The following is a 17,263-nucleotide window of genomic DNA, read 5'->3' as shown; positions in this document are numbered from 1 at the left end:
ATTATCTATTAAGGCAGCAAAATTGTGAGACTCTGTGCATAAATGGCAGCATTTCAATATTTTGTTCATCCTATTTTTTAAAAAAATAATTAATGCCCTTCCTGGGTTTCTTCTGCTTAGTTTCTTTAATTTTACAGCCAAATGTTAATTCTGTCTATATGTTGGGCTTTTGTAATCAAAGGCCTTATTACCTTGGTACTGTTAAAATGTGTTGCTAAATAATATTGACCAGAAGCAAGACAAGCGTGATCACAGGATTTTAAAAATTCTATTTGAAGGGAACCATGTATTTGTTGTTAGATTTCCTGAGAGGGCAGAATGAAAGAAGTGCCAAGTATATATGGCCATGACCAAAATTATGCTTTCAGAACATGCAACTGATAGAAAATAGTTTTTTTAATGTATCCTGAGTCAATCAAATAGAAATTGTTTTCAGGATGTTTTATAGACTGAAATGTATGAACGGTTTGTGGCAAATGTTAAATTTCGTATGCATATTGTGTTTCTGTGGTGTAGCAATTTGAGGGGGAGGGATTAAACAACTAGTAACTTCATGTGTATGTTAACTCTAGATCAAAGAAAGCAAAGAATTCAATAGATAAGTCAACAGAGACTGACAATGGGTACGTCTCCCTTGATGGAAAGAAGACCAATAAAAACAGTGAAGACGTCTTACAGTTTCATGAGGCTCACTCTGAAGTTTTTAGATCAGAAGAGACATGCTGGAGCACAGGAACAGTCAGAAATACCTATAATAATTCTAGTCATCATAAAGTGAGTGTCTGAATTTTTTTCTAGAATACTTTTGATGGCTTATTGTCACCATCTGCAGATAAGGATGCAAGATTTGTCGTGCTGGACCAGACCAAAAGTCCATCTAGCCCAGTATTCAGTCATTCTCCTCCGAGGCAAGGGCATCTTATGATTGGGTGTTTTCCCGCTGCTTCCAGGAGGCAGGACCAAAGGAAACTTCCTGTCTCCTTGGCGGGAAGACCGCCCACTATCCTCAGTTTTTGTCCTGCCTTGTTCCGGAGAGCAGCGACCTTCTTTAGCTCTAGCTTATTTCTTTGAAGAAAAAAAAAAAACCTTTCCCTTCGTGCCTGTTCTTCCTTGTTTGTCCCCCCCCCCCCGTTTCGTCTCCCCTCCTGTCTGCTAGTGCGGGTTAGTGAGGGACTGAACAAGCCTGCCGCACATCCAACATGGCCGACGCTACAACGGAGAGGGAGGACGATCTCCTCTCCGTCGAAGATTTTCAAGCTGGCGGGCTGGTCCACTCCACCCAAGCCCCCTCCAATGACTGCACCGGCGGATCATTGGAAAGGGAGGGAGCCGCGGCAGCGCTTTTGGGAGAGGAAGGGGAGCCCGCGCCTTCAAAGAAAAAGGCGCGAAAAACCGCGCCGAAGAAGGCGCCGCTCCCGGGCGCTCAGAGAAGGAAGAGGCGCTCCAACAAGCCGAAGTTTGGCTCCCCCAGGCTCGCTCCTGCGTCCGCCAGCAAAACGGCTCCAGTTCAGCCTGCAACCTTGATGCAGCCTTTGAACATCGTCGGATTACCGGTAGGAGGGCTCCAGGCGGGAGGTGGCAACCCCCCCTTCGAGCTGGGGGTGAGGGGCGGACTTTTTCCAGTGAGGAGGTTAGTGACCTGGTCAACCTAGCCTTACAGAGGCAATGGCAGAGCCTTCCAAGCCTTTCAGATGAGACTTCCCCCCTCCTTCCCCTGAGTAGTCCAGCAGGCTTCCCCACACTCTTCCTCCTCCTACCTGCTAGCACAGATAGAGAGGATATAAGAAGGTTACAGTTCAGACCACAGTGCTTCAAGACGAGGACCCTTCCTCAGAGGAGGATCAGTCCTCGGATCTAGGGGAGCGCGAAGAAGGTGAATACGACTCAGACGAAGACATCCTCCCTCCAGATGAGCAACAGCCAAGGCTGTTTTCTGGGGAGGACTTTCAGAGTCTATTAGCTAAGGCCCTTCTGGCACTGGACCTCATTGAGGATCAGGAAGCCTTAGAGGATCCTTCCCCAAAATGCAAGCGGGGAGTGCAGGAGTGCTTTCCCAGGAAATGGCCCCAGACTAACATGGTACCATTTCCAGAATTTTTTCTGCAAGCGGTTACTGATGAATGGGATAACCCCACATCAGGGAAACAAATTCCCAGTACTGTTAAAAAGAATTACATCCTAGCACCTCATGCAATGAGCCTTCTCAAGGTCCCCCTGGTGGAGGCTCCGTTATTGACCTTCAAAACCCCGGCCTGGTTCCTGAGGATGGTGCTGGTTCTATCAAAGACCAGCTAGACAGGAAAGCAGAATCATTGACCAGGAAGGCCCATGAGGCTGCAGCAATGGCAATCCAAGCAAACGCAACTACTTCCATCTTTGCCAGAGCTTCTTACCTCTGGATAAAGAAACTTATCCAGCTGGTCCCTCAGGAGAACCAACGTGTGGTTGCTGGCCTGGATAGGGTCCTTAATGGGTGATGCTTCTCTGGATGCTATCTCCTTCTCAACAAAATCCATGGCTTCGGTCACCTCAGTCAGGAGAGCACTATGGCTCAGAGCCTGGCCCACCGATTTTAAGGCCAGGTCTACCTTAATGGCCTATCCGATCCAAGAGGGGAGGTTATTTGGCGAGAAGCTAGACAAAATCCTAGTAGAAACTAGGGATAAAAGACACGTGATGCCTAAGCAATTGAGAAAGGACAATCGCCCATCCGGTTATCAGTCCTTTCGTGCCCCCAGAGCTCCCTTCAGATACAGGTCAGAGTCCCGGAAAGGGTCCTGGAGCAACAATAACTCCAACTCCCGAGCCTTTCGTAAGGGCGGCAGATTCCTTAGGCAAGGCCAGCAAACCCGGTCGGATAAGTCCGACAAGTTTGCCAAACCTAACACCCAATGACTCCAGCTCCCTTCCCATCGGAGGAAGGCTGCAAGCGTTCGCAACAAGGTGGCAACAATCAAACCCCGACAACTGGACTATGCCAATTGTTTCCAGGGGCTACCTCCTGGAATTTTCTACCCCACCTCCGGATCGCTTCATTCCTTCTCCTCTACCATCGAAAAGGAAGAAACATCAAAGAACTCTTCAGGCCATTCTCCATCTCCAACAGCTGGCAGCCATAGAGATGGTCCCAACCCAAGAAAGGTTTCAGGGAGTGTATTCCATCTTTTTTACAGTTCCCAAGGCAAATGGGGACTGGAGGGCAATTTTGGATTTGAAGTTTGTCAACCGCAGGATCCTGAAGAAGCGTTTTCGGATGGAAACAATGCGTTCCATTGTGGAATCCCTTCTACCAGGAACTTACATGACGGCGCTGGACCTGAAAGAAGCATACCTTCATATCCTCATCCATCCCATTCACAGACGATTCCTCCGCTTTACCTATGCCCAGGAACACTATCAGTTCAGGGCACTTCCCTTTGGTCTTTCCTCAGCGCCCCGAGTCTTCTCCAAGATCCTTATCACCATCATGGCAACCCTCAGGCAGGAGTCTATCCAAGTCCACCCTTACTTGGACGATATCCTGATATGCGCACAATCTCGCCACCAGTCCCTGGTGGATACCGCGAGAGTGGCACAAATCCTTCAGGAGCATGGATACGTCCTCAACTTGGAGAAGAGCTCACTGGAACCCTCCCAGAACATCATCCACCTCGGAGTCCATATAAACTCAACCACGAACAGCCTTTCCCTGCCACCGAAAAGAATCCACAAGATAATCACCTTAGCCAGAGCCACTATACTGAACAAAAGATCCAGTCTAAAGGCGCTAGCAAAACTCATGGGTCACATGGTCTCATGCATAAACATCGTTCCATGGGCAAGGTTCCACCTCCGCCCACTCCAGTGGCTGCTCTGGCCTTTTCAAAGCCACATAATCCGCAAGACACACAAACTAATCCAACTGCCATTCTCTGTGAAACACAGCCTCCAGTGGTGGACCAACCCATCCAATCTGGGAAAGGCTCTGAAATACCTCCACGAGGATCCGCTTCAAGTGTTCACGGACGCCAGTCTAGAAGGTTGGAGAGCGACCCTCAACTCCAAGGTAGCGCAAGGTCGTTGGTCACCACAGGAGAAGAAGCTCCACATCAACCTTCTGGAGCTGCGGGCGGTTCGGCTAGCCTTGCGGGCGTTCTCAAGGGACATTCAACACTATCACGTCCTCGTGCGCTCGGACAACATGACCACGAAGGCATATATCAACAAGCAGGGAGGGACCAGGTCCTCGGCCCTTCACCAGGAGACGTCCTTGATTTTCAAGTGGGCACAGGCCAACGTGCAATCCTTAAAGGCGGAGCACATCAGCGGAGTCCTGAACACACAAGCGGACTGGCTAAGTCGACAGACAGTGGAAGAGGGAGAGTGGTCCTTAGACCAGATGACCTTCCGATGGGCCTATAGTTCTCAAGTTTTTTCCGCCCGTTTGGCGGCCCAGTTACCATTTAACCCTCCGGGGTCATTCACTGTTCAATGTTTTAAACACTCCTGTTTCCTCCCTTACATGTGTTCTGTTCTCAGTTTTGTTTAGCACTTCTCTAGGAGCTAGGCAAGCCAGTAACTGAGGATAGTGGGCGGTCTTCCCGCCAAGGAGACAGGAAGTTTCCTTTGGTCCTGCCTCCTGGAAGCAGCGGGAAAACACCCAATCATAAGATGCCCTTCGCCTCGGAAGAGAAAGAGCCTTCACGGTAAGTACCACGGCATCCTTTATAATGGTGCTCTACAATCTGTTGGTTTTGAACATCTAAGCTCTGGTTTAAAACATTATGTCAGCCAATCAAGACAACTTGAAACTTCAGGTAAGATTTTCCTCTATGGTATTGTGTTTTTTCACAGAATAGCATAGGGGGAAATCTTACCTGAAGTTTCAAGTTTTCTGTGTAAACCAAATGAATTAGAACTGCACAAGCAGGGGTCTGGAAGAAACTTGCAGGTAGGGGATAAAGGGAAGATTTTTTTATTTTATTTCATCGCATTTTTACCCCACCCTCCCAGACCTGAAGGCCAGGCTCAGGGCGGCTTACAAAATCCAGAATATAATAAAAACCAATAAAACATTAAATATAATTTTAAATACCCTTTAAAAATATCCCAAATTAATTCTAATAAATAAGGGATAATAATATCCCCCCAATGACGCTAAAATCACAAAATAGACGTCTGCAGCTGGGCTGATGGATCTGACCGCCCCCCAAAATGGGGGAAGGTGCTCAGCAGCGGGGGAGGAGGAGGGATTAGGGAGGCCAGTATTTGTAGGGAGAACCGTCGCTGGCCTTAACCATAGCTCGGTCTTGCAGGCCCTGCGGAATTCTTGGAAGATCCCGCGGGGCCCTGATTTCATTAGGGAGACTATTCCACCAGGCAGGTCTGACCATGGAACTTCCTATTTTGGCATCAGACCCATGCCAAACCCAGACCCAAAGATCCTGCTTGGTGTGTGGGACTCGAAGCAAGTTGGGAGAGCCCTAGTGCCGCCATGGATGACACCAGGTCCAGGGCCTGTGATGAAGGTGTGGCATTGGCATGAAGTCCCCCAAAACTATTAGCCAGGGAAACTCCAAGGCCCAGCCTGCCACAGGCTCTAACAAATCCGGCAGGGTATCTACCTGTGCGTTAGGCGGCCGGATGTCTCCTGGCCCCCTTCTGTCCTTGGGGGAGGCAGGGCATAGCAGCAATGGTTGGGGAATGGAGAAAGATGTAGCAGTGCTGTTCATAGCCTCCTTTTTCTGTGACTGGCAGTGGCTTCTGTAGCCATCCAACTTGTCATCCAGTCCTATCTGCTACCCAATTTCTTTCCACTGGCACCTGTCTTCACTGCCTGCAAGTAATGCTTACTGGGCTTGCTGTGCAATCCCCAAAATGGCAGCTGATCATAGTTCAAATTTTTGAATTTAAAGGCTCCAAGCAGGGGAGGGAGATTTGGATCTTCTCTTTACACTGTTCATTGTCATGGTACTTCTTCAGTCACACATGGGTTATTGTGCAGGCCTGCCATGGAGGGACTTAGAAGCTTGAGAATTTTGGAGCGTGCTCCTTCGCTCAGTTCTCTCTCTGCCTCTGGAATAAATAAAAATAAACAGTAGCAATTATATAAACAGGGCAGCTCACTAAAAAAATAATCAGTCCGAAATGGATGGAACATCCTCCATTAAGTGTGTGTTTCCCCCCCCCTGCCCTAAGTAAGCACTGCCCTGACCTGGATAGCCCAGGCTAGCCTGAACTCGCCAGATCTCAGAATCTAAGCAGGGTCGACCTGGCTAATATTTGGAAGGAAGACCTCCAAGGAATACCAGGGCTGTGACGTGGAGGCAGGAAATGGGAAGCTACCTCTGAATCTCTCTTGCCTCAAAAACCCTACTTGATGGCAAAAAAAAAGTTGGAAAAGGGCTTTGGAGGAAATTACCCCACCCCACCCCAATTAACAGAAAATTAAGTCTGGATCCATGTCATAATGTAGATTTACTAATGGAACCATGTTCAGAATTAGCTATTGGATGCATATTGTAACCATAGGGTTGAATTCTTCCTCTTTGAGTGCTTTCCTGCAGTGTAGTGTGTCATGACGACAGTGTTGAGCTGGGGCTGGAGAGATCTAGATTCAAACCCCCACACTACCAGGAAGCTCACTTGGAGATCTTTGTCCAGTTATCTTCTACCAGCCTAAACTATTTAACTATGTTATTCTGATGATTTAAAAAAAAAAATGAAGGAAAAGCCATGCTTTTACTCTGAGTTCATAAGAGAGAAGGCAGGATTAAAAAGTGCATTCGTTATAAACATTCTAACTAAAATGAAACCAGGAGAAATTGGTTTCTATAACAAGTTAGTAATATTGCCCTGCCACAATTTTAAATTGTCAACTTCCTTTGGATCGCCATCCCCAGTTTTTGGAACAACAGAATTTTGAGGGGCATAATAAATCAGCATAGACTAAGAGACCTCTTCTCCTTTTGCATTTCATAAATATCTTGTGGATCATATTTATTTTTCGCCAGTGGAAAATTCACCTCTCCCAGTGCAGACCCCAACACCACCTCAGGGATCGTCCACAGCTGCTGGTGGTGGGAATTCATAAAATTTGTTTCAGTGACTGCTGTTCTGCTCCAACCCAGGGATTCTTTCTGTGGCAGATAATGGGGTATGCATAACAAATGCTGTTTTTTTTGTCTGATTTACACTATGGCTTCTATTTACAGCATGGAATGTGTAAAGGCCATTTTCTGAAGCCATTTTGAATTGGGAACAATTTGGTACCATTGCTCTGAGTTCCTTTGAGGAAAGGCGAGCTAGACAGCTAATAATTTTATAACGTTCATTTGCAAGGTTTACCCTTCACTTCAGAATACTGGAAACGTATGGAGCAGTATGGGTTCTACTTGATTCAAAATGTTTCAGCTTTCTAATATTAAAAATAGTAGAAACAACAGTAATGCAGTAGTATCATTTAAAATTTTTGATTTAGCAACTATGTTATAGTTTGTGGTCTGCTCTAATTCTTATAGGAAACACTACTGCTCCTGATGTTCTGAAAGAGAGCTGCTGTTGCCATCTTGGCTTGTTTCAACAACTGTTATTATCCAAGCCAAGAATCTCCTGCATGTATTCAGTTTTGCTGTTGGATATGTTTAGCATAGTGTCTTTACTAACCTTTGTAAAAAAAAAAAAAAGTGAACAACTAGTAACCATATGAACAGGAATATTCCCATTTTCAGCTCTCTCTTTCTGTGGCACATAAAAATGCTAGCTCCCCTCAAAAACAAAACTGAGCACATGCAAGTCCTCGACTTGGAAGAGAGTTGGCAAGCAACCCAGAGGAACTAATGTGGTTATGTTTGTTTCAGGCACACATGGGACTGCGCTTGCGCAGGCCAGCCACAGAGAAGATTTCCAAGCTTCCAGAAGAGTTAGCTCCCTAGGAGCGCTCCCCTCCCCCTGTCCGCGACCAAGCCTTAACGGCTTTTCCCGCGCAGCGGTCACGTGACGGGGGGTGAGGAGCACTCTTCCCTCAGTTCTCGTTCTGCCGCCGCTGAGAGAACACACAACTTCCACACTTACCGTGATTTTTCCACATCGATCTCTTCAGGTCGGCGCTTATTTTCACAGTCAGTTCCTTATTCTTTACGTAAAAAGAGAGAGAGAGCTAGTTATGGCCCTGTTTAAAAAATGCCATAGCTGCGGTACGAAGATGGCCACAACAGATGAGCATGCCGATTGCCTGCTCTGCTTGGGTGAGGGGCATATTGTTGCTTCCTGCAGAGCTTGTGCCTGCTTCACTTGTAAATGTCATAAGGACAGGGCTAAAAAACTTAAGGCAGCTTTTTACGCAGTATCTCTTCGTCCTGAGAAGGCAGGAGATAAGACAACCCCTGAAGGTCCCCAAACCTCTCTCTCCTCCAACACTAAGGGGATTGCAGGAGCCTCTGAAGGGCCAGAGGGCTGCGTCTGAACCCCCCTCAAAGAAACAAACAAAAGTCCAAGAGGTCCTTATCATCCCTGAGATCTCGAGGGGAGTCTTCGAGTCTTCTCCATCTGGGGTCGAGGTAGAATTTTCATCCTCGGATGAGGAAGAAATAGACATCCCTGAGATCATTTCGTCCGGAGACGAAGGGACCTCTGCAGGACCTCTGCTATCCCGCAGACCCCAGTGTCTCCAGCAGCCTTGGATGCCTTACGGGTACTATCCTCCTCCATTCTACTTGGGGTATGGCTTTGGTGACTACAGTCCCCATGACGTCGATCCCCGCTGCCAGAGCTGGCCTGGCCAATCGACTCCATACGTGATGCCGAGAGCCCAATCTAAACGGTCCGACGTCGACCAAGTTCGGCGCCATGAAGAGTCCGCGTTACCTTCGAAGCCGGTTCCTCGACACCATGGGGATGTTGAAGCACAACCTTGTCTGGCTCGGCCCCTACCATCGACGTCGATGTCGGCGCCGATGGTAGCCATGGCGTCAACACCTCTTTCTAGGCAAGTGTCGCTGGACACTGAAGAAGAGGGCGAGCTGACCTTTGGAGCTGGGTTCAGAGGACACCTCCCTTCCCTCGGCAGATGACGCCGTGGGGGATCCCATGCCAGTGTCACCCACAGAGGACCTGAAACTGTTCTCTGAGCAGCTTATCCGGATGGCTAAGTCACTTAATATTGAGGTGGTCCAGTCAGATCTGAGGCCTGCTGACCCTATCATGGGTGTTTTATATAGCCCTGATTCTGGTCTCCCTAAACTCCTGCTCCTTCAGGGCATCAGAGATGTCATCATGGTGAGCTGCCAGAGGCCAGCTTCGGTCGTGGCCTCTATTAAAAAAATAGAAAATTTATATAAGGTAGCGGAGGACGGCTGCGATTTTCTTTTCAAGCATCCTCAGGCTAACTCAATTATCACTGAAGTGATGGCGGCCAAGTACAAATCAGGGGTACACTCGTCTCCTTTAGACAAGGAAGGACGTAAACTAGATGGTCTGGGGAGAAAGGTGTACTCTTCGGCTGCCCTGGAGGTACACATCTCTAATTTTGGGGCCCTAATGGGCTGCTACCAAATGGCCTTGTGGGATAGAACTTCTGAGTTATTGGAGTTCCTCCCAGAGGAAAAGAAGATCCTTCTCAAGGTCCTTCAGTTAGAGGGCCAAAGGCTAGGGAAACACCAGCTTGCAGCATCTCGCCCCATGGCGGATTGCTCAGGAAGAGCCATGAATACCAGTATTGCTCTTAGGAGGCATTCGTGGCTTCGCTCCTCCTCACTCCCAGCTGATGTTAAAGAAAGGGTGGAAGATCTCCCCTTTGACAGCAAGGCACTGTTCTTTGAACAGACTGATGAAACCCTGCATAATCTGAGGAAACAAAAGGCTACGGCTAAATCCCTGGGGGTAATTCAACAGTCTGCACCGTCCTTCAAATCCAGGCCCTACCAGAGGCAGGGATATCACCAGTACAGGCCCTATAGGGGGAATTCATGGGCCCAGTCATGGGACAACAGGCCCAGTCCCGCCCGTATTCCTACCCCAACCAGGGAAAAGATTCACCCCAAGGGGTAAGGGGAAGAGAGGAGGATATTCCCCTAATGATCAGGGGACCAAGAAGGGTTTCGCATGACTGAGTTCTGTTAATGTTGTTCACATGTTCCTGGATAGACTGTGTTCTTTTTTCAGTAAATGGCTTTACATTTCTTCCGACTCATGGGTCTTGAATATAGTTTGTGAGGGTTATTATATCGTATTCCTCTCAGTTCCTAATTGCTTTCCTCCCCCTTTACGAAGGACACCTGAACCTGCTGAGCTTGTCTCAGAAATTCAGAATTTGCTACAGAAGGGGGCTATATTGGTTGTTTCGCCCAGCAACTCTCAATTAGGTTTTTATTCTAAGTACTTCCTTGTAGACAAGAAGGGTGGTGGGGTACGGCCTATACTAGACCTGCGAGACCTGATTTATTCATGTGAGAAAATTTAGGATGTTGTCTCTGCAGGACCTCCTACCACTCTTGACGGAGCACATGTGGTTCTCGGTCTTGGACCTGAAGGACGCTTACTTCCATGTGGCAATCCACAAAGACTGCAGGAAGTTTTTACATTTCACGTGTCTTAACACAGTATACGAATTCAATGTGTTGCTCTTCGGTCTGGCTACAGCACCTAGAATCTTCACCAAGGTGGTCTCTGAGGTCGTGTGGTTTTTGGCCTTAGAAGGCTGTACCATTTTCCCCTACTTGGATGACTGGTTATTAGTGGGCCTATCGGAACAGGACCTTGCACACACTATAAATCTGGTCACACGTACCCTGGAGGAGTTGGGCCTTGTGGTTAACTATGTAAAATCCAGGTTATCCTCAGCTAGATCTGTTGACTTCATTGGTGCGGTGCTGGATGCTGACAGAGGTGCTGCTTTCTTGCCCATCACTAGGGTTAGAGCCATTCAGAAATTCACTAAGATGTTTACAGCGCAACGTTTTCAGAGAGCAGTCACTATACAGAAGCTGCTAGGGCTCATGTCTTCCACCACGGTGGTGGTCCCCTATGCTAGGCTTTGGATGAAGCCTTTACAAAACTGGTTCCTTAGAGCCTTTCGCATGAATGTAGACCCCCAATGGAAAAGAATTTATATCCTGAGAATCGTTATTAGGTCTCTGGGATGGTGGGCTCATGAACCCAATCTCCTGGCAGGAGTCCCCTTTGGGGTTCGCTCCCAAGATCTGCAAATCTATACTGATGCTTCGCTGGGGGGTTGGGGGACGCACTGTGGCCCTTTGGAATCAAAGGGCAGGTGGTCACAGGCTCAATCGTCCCTCCATATCAATGTCCTAGAGATGAAGGCAATTAGAAACGCACTTGTTTCCTTTGCAGATATCCTCGAGAACAAGTCAGTTCTGATTGCAACAGACAATATGACGGCGAAGTATTACATCAACAAGCAAGGGGGCACCAACTCCCTTGCTCTATGCGACGAGGCTGTTCGCATCTGGAAATGGGCTATCGAGCACCGAGTCTCCATTACGGCTATCCATGTGGCTGGCCTAGCAAATTGTGCAGCAGACGCCCTCAGCAGGGACACTTCAACAGACCACGAATGGTCCCTCCACAACTCATTTATCCACCCCATTTTCAATCTTTGGGGGTGGCCGAGTGTGGATCTATTCGCCTCAGCTCACAACACAAAGTGTGCCCAATTCTGCTCCAGGGCGGGGGTCGATGCAGCGTCTCTAGGAGTCGCCTTCCAACTGACTTGGTCAGGTCCACTGCTGTACGTCCCTCTCATCACCAGAGCGTTGGGAAAGGTGTTATTAGACAGAGCAAACATAATAATAGTAGCACCTTTTTGGACAAAGAGACCATGGTTCCCGGTTCTTTGGAAGATGTCGCTGGGGCATTACATCAGCCTCCCAGAGTCACAATCCCTTCTCCACAGGGGACCCGTCCTCCATCACAACCCTCAAGCACTCCATCTAGCAGCTTGGAGGGTCACATGGTGACTAAGTGGCCTGATAGAGTAGTGCAGGTTTTGTTGGAATCACGAAAACCATCTACATCCTCAAATGGGATAGGTTCGTTAAGTGGGCATTACCCAAGGGAGTGGTATCCCAGCAATGTCCCTTACCTGTGATTTTTGAATATTTGCTATCCCTAAAGGATGGCAATCTTTCCAATTCTTCTGTCAAGGTACACCTGGCAGCAATATCTGCATTCCATGACGGAATAAATTCTTCCTTTTTTTCAAATAAACTTTGTAAGAAGTTCTTGAAGGGCCTAGCCAATATGTATCCACCTGTGCGAGTCCCTTTACATCAGTGAAGCCTTTCACTAGTACTGGCTCATTTAATGTCTAAGCCTTTTGAGCCAATGGCTTCATGTGACCCAGCCTTCTTGTGTTATAAGACGGCATTCCTAGTTGCCATAACATCGGCAAGGAGGGTGAGTGACCTCAGGGCCCTCTGGTGTGATCCTCCATTCACCAGATTTTTCCCGAACAGGGTGGTGCTAAAACCCAGTTTGTCCTATTTACCTAAAGTTGTCTCTAAGTGTCATTTATCTCAGGATATAGTGTTACCAATATTTTTCCCTAACCCGGAGTCACCTGCTGATAAACAGCTACACACTCTGGATATCCGCAGGGCTCTATTGTTTTATTTGGGAAGAACGAAATCATTTAGAACTGATAATAACCTCTTTATTTGTTTTAAAGGTCCCAACAAGGGGAAAGTGGTCTCTACGCAGTCACTGTCCCATTGGGTGGTCTCAGCGATCAGACTGGCTTATGCCTCTGCTGGAGTAGAGTGTCTGCTTCAGGTCCATGCTCCCTCCACTAGTGCAATAGCTGCTTCGGCGGCATTCTCCTCTATCCTCAGTATTTAGGAGATCTGCAGAGCAGCGACATGGTCTACACCGGTCACCTTCATCTGGCACTACGCTGTCGATGTCGATTCCAGATCCAAGGCAGCTGTGGGAAGAGCAGTATTAAACAAGTTATTTTGTTGAACAGCTCACCCCCGCCTCCTTTACTGGTAAGCTTGCTATTCTCCCATGTGGGACTGCACAGAAGCCATGAAAACGAAAAACAGTGTCGCTCTTACCTGTAACTGTTGTTTGTTGAATGGTCTTCTGTGCAGGCACACATCCCTCCCTCCTTCCCCTCAGTGGGCTGTCACCTTAAAAGAGTGTACACTCCCCGTGGCGGCGAACGGAGAACTGAGGGAAGAGTACTCCCCACCCCCGTCACGTGACCGCTGGGCGGGAAAAGCCGTTAAGGCTTGGTTGTGGACGGGGGGAGGGGAGCGCTCCTAGGGAGCTAACTCTTCTGGAAGCTTGGAAATCTTCTCCGTGGCTGGCCTGCGCAAGCGCAGTCCCATGTGTGCCCGCACAGAAGACCATTCAACGAACAACAGTTACAGGTAAGAGCAACACTGTTTTTCCTACTGCTTTTTTCTTCTCATTGTGCAGTTCACTGTTAGTGTGTACAGATGGACATTCTAGAGTGCTGTACAAACATTGCAGTACCAAAAGATACTTGTTGAGTTGACGAATTGTGCACTGAAGTTTTTAAATAGTTGTACATTGAAGTTTTTAAATAGTGCACAAACGATCCATTTCTGTGAGACTCGTTGCCTGCTGGAGGGAAAATATTGTTTATATCATTTTATAATTTTAAAATATCCAGAAATTAATTGCAGTACTTGCAAATCTATGGTTAGAATAAAAGCAACGTAACTTTTACTAGCAGCTGACTCTTAATTGCCCTAGGACCCTCACAGAACAGTTGCAAACATGTCTGATGAAGTTTCAAGCGAGGAGGGACCGGAAGCTGGCTATCACTTGCGTCGTAATGCGGAACGTGCTTCCAACGATTGTGCATTTCGAAACAGAAAGTCCCATCATTATAAGAAACATTATCCCGTAGAGGTAAGCTCCTGCCCTGGTTCCAAACCAGGTTTTATGGAAGCAGTAATATGTATATTACTGCCCTTGTCCATATATGACTGCCTGTTGTACATGGAGGTTGTACATGGAGGTAATGCTGATAGCTACCAAGAATAGGACCTTGTCAGTGGTGGCACTGAGCATAGCCTCCCTAGGAGCATTCACTTGGCACATTCTCATAGTTCATTTTGGCATCACCTTTTTATAATTCTATTTGGATTCTTTTATTTGTAAGAGATGTCAGTGATACCTTGATGTTAGTTCTGCTGCTTTATATCTTATTTCACTGCTGTTTTGTTTGGAATTTTCTTACTTTGATGTGTTTCTATATTTTTGTCTTGTGTACTAAATATTTGTTCTCTGTTTTGCGCACTGTATGGTGGAAAGGCAGGATATAAATATTTGAAGTGAATAAATTAGAGGTATTCTTTTCAGAGCACCTCTTTCTTTCCTTTTTAAATATATCTCATGTCCTGCGAGTTGCTCATGCTTGTTATCCTTCAGTTGACATGTCTGGTCCAGTTAGGGGGCAGGGCTATCATGATCTCTTTTCTCAGAATGGAGGAATCCCTTCCTACTTCCAGACTTGTCTTTTCTTGCAGTGTAGCAGCTCATTCTAGATGAGCTCCAGTGAGTTCAACCTTGCCATTATCCAGGCCTTTCTTCTTTTACTTTTTATTTCCCCTCCACTCTTTTCCCCCCTTTTGCAATGAGCCTCAGCTAGGCCCTTCTCAGGTTATAGGTAGGACTGTGACCATTTGTTGCCATCTTAAACTGTGGGGAGGGGTAGGCCTTAAGTTAAGCCTCGACATCTAGAAAATTTCTGGTGGTAGCACCCCTTTTTTTGCCTCATAGTAGCTAGAGGCTTCCTGGCCATTCAGAGAAACACCCAGTCCAGGGGATCCTTTCTACTTTCTTCCCATCATCTTATTACCAGGGGATAAAAAATTTGTGAGTTAGCAGTATCCTTGGGGGGGTAGTATATAACCATGTACTCTACTATTCATATGAATAGTCATTACTTTCATCCTGTTGTGGGTTTACTTCTTTTTTACGTATAATTAAAACAATGTTTCTCCTAATTCAAATTCTAAATGTTTCCTTTAATGAAGGAAAATTTTTACTTTTACAAAAGGGCCTCTAAGTATGTTCCTGATGGTTATTTGCGTTGGTTACTGATTACATAATTAGAACAAGATGGTCTTCAGCATTTAGTGAATATGTAACATATGTCTTCCAGGATATCCCTAAATCAGGCACTAGTTGTAGTTCACGGTGTTCAAGTTCCCGACAAGATTCAGAGAGCACAAGGCCAGAGTCTGAGACAGAAGACGTATTGTGGGAAGACTTGTTACATTGTGCAGAGTGCCGTTCATCCTGTACCAGTGAAACAGATGTTGAAAACTCTCAAGTTAATTCATGTATGAAGAAAGAGTATAGAGATGATCCATTTCATCAGGTTGGTGCAATGAGATGTCATTTTGCAATTTGCCAAATCTGCCAGAACTGTGGCAGAAAATTGAATTAAATACAGTTATGACACGGGCACAAGTTCTCATGATGAAGTACAGCTGATTTATTGTTTGTCATATATATAGAACTCACTATATCACCGAATACCTTTTATTTTGTTGGCAGAGTCATTTGCCCTGGTTCCACAGTTCTAACCCTGGGCTGGAAAAAGTGAGTGCAATCGTTTGGGAAGGTAATGACTGCAAAAAAGCTGATATGTCGGTGCTTGAAATCAGTGGCATGATAATGAACAGGGTGAGTATATTTTAATTCAATAGTCTGGATTTAAAACAATCTTTATCTCAAGGTAGATATGCTTTTTGTTTCTCTGAATAGTTCACAGATTAAAGCTTGCAATCCTACAGACATTTACCTGGGAGTAAGCCCCATTGAATAAAATGGGACTTACTTCTGAGTAGACCTGCTTAGGATTGCCCTCTTAAGTGTATGGCTGTACCTTGTACCAGTTCTTTAAGTTTTGTCTTGTTCCTTATGCAGTCATAAATCTGGATAAATGCAGAAGACAAGAAAACACTTCCTCACACCAAGTTGGGCAGATCTGCCCAGCATTGCCTCACTTAAATCATAACAGATAACTATTACTGGTCAGTATAAAAAGTTAAAGCATCGCTTTGGTTTTTATCAGTCAGAAGTAGTTGTTTTGAGCAAGTTTATTTGCTTGTGTCAGTGAAACTAGATGCTGCCATCAATGAATATGACTCAGTTTTCTAAGCAGAGTTGACATCACAAAGCTAGTCTCAGACTCAGTGTAGACATACTTCCTGTCCTCTGACTCCAGTCTTAAGTAGATACGCTGGCTCAGATTTTAACACTATCCAAAGCAAAATGGGATCATTACTCTCAAGTGTCTCCTAACAGCAACTCAACACCCATTCAGAGCACTGATCCACATGGCAGTAATCAGGATGTTAGACTATGTGGTAAGGCTATCATAGGGTTGGAAGGTTTATACGGATGCACCAAGAATATATAGGATGTAAATTGGAACGAAGATTTATTGGGGAGAGAGCCTATGAAGTGTTAAAATGGAGAAATGAGCTGACTAGGACAAGAGAGCACTGAGAAGGTGAGCAAGTAGCCCTACTTACACATATGATTAGTGAGGAGTGAGCTTGAGGGGATAGGTGAAAGGGAGAGAGAACTGGAGAATCTGATATTGCAGTCCAGCAGAGAATGTAATAGTGGTTGCATCTTGGCAGCTAGTAAATCCCCAGCGGAAGGAAAGGGAGGGCTCAGAGTCCTGAGCAGGTCTTGAGACATAAAAGGCATCCAAGAGTTCATAAGCACACCTTTGGGGAAGGATTCTTCCCACAGTTATAAAGCAGGCAGGTGGGGTTCTGAAAGAAAAGAGTTGACTGGGCCATAGTATGGTTTTTTCTTTTTGATTTATAAATAGATTTAAAAGGATAGAAAAAAAGCTGGCAGAATCTTGGGTCCACAAGTAAATCTGACAGTGGAGTGCTAGATTGCTCTTAATAGTAACTTTTATGAATGCAAAGAATATGCTAATAGTGACAGGGAATAATCTTTTGTGGCAAGAGACACACTGGTGTAACTATTGGAGTTGCTAAATTATGATTTGATCACTTCTGGGTTCTTCTCTTCTGGTGAAATTTGCCTTGTACTTCCTTTGGCCTTTCCCAGCGATGACCTGTTCTCCTTCAGCTAATCTGCTCTGATTGGTGTGTGGCCCAGTGTCCCTCCATCTTCTACCTTTGTGCTTTTGCAGGCCAGAGATTTCTTTCAGCATCTGGTCCTTGACCCAGGTTTGCATTGGGGTCAGGAGGATACATATCAGCACCAAAAACTGGGTTTTGAAGTTTTTTGTTTTTTT

The 17,263-nt window shown here is 46.2% G+C and overlaps 1 protein-coding gene across 1 annotated transcript in view; it reads left to right on the top strand.

Moving 5' to 3' along the window:
- PHTF2 (putative homeodomain transcription factor 2) overlaps nt 1–17,263 on the top strand; it is a 108,629-nt gene that overhangs the window by 79,156 nt on the left and 12,210 nt on the right. Inside the window, exons 8-11 of the mRNA XM_056845948.1 lie at nt 573–774; nt 13,720–13,878; nt 15,137–15,355; nt 15,535–15,663. Of these exons, the coding sequence (XP_056701926.1) occupies nt 573–774; nt 13,720–13,878; nt 15,137–15,355; nt 15,535–15,663 (709 nt within the window). The remainder of the gene's footprint in view (nt 1–572; nt 775–13,719; nt 13,879–15,136; nt 15,356–15,534; nt 15,664–17,263) is intronic.

The sequence above is a fragment of the Euleptes europaea genome, chromosome 3 (genome assembly GCF_029931775.1).
Source record: "Euleptes europaea isolate rEulEur1 chromosome 3, rEulEur1.hap1, whole genome shotgun sequence".
NCBI lineage: Eukaryota > Metazoa > Chordata > Lepidosauria > Squamata > Sphaerodactylidae > Euleptes > Euleptes europaea.
Note: the sequence above shows the minus strand (reverse complement) of the source record. Positions and strands in the feature narration are given on the sequence as shown.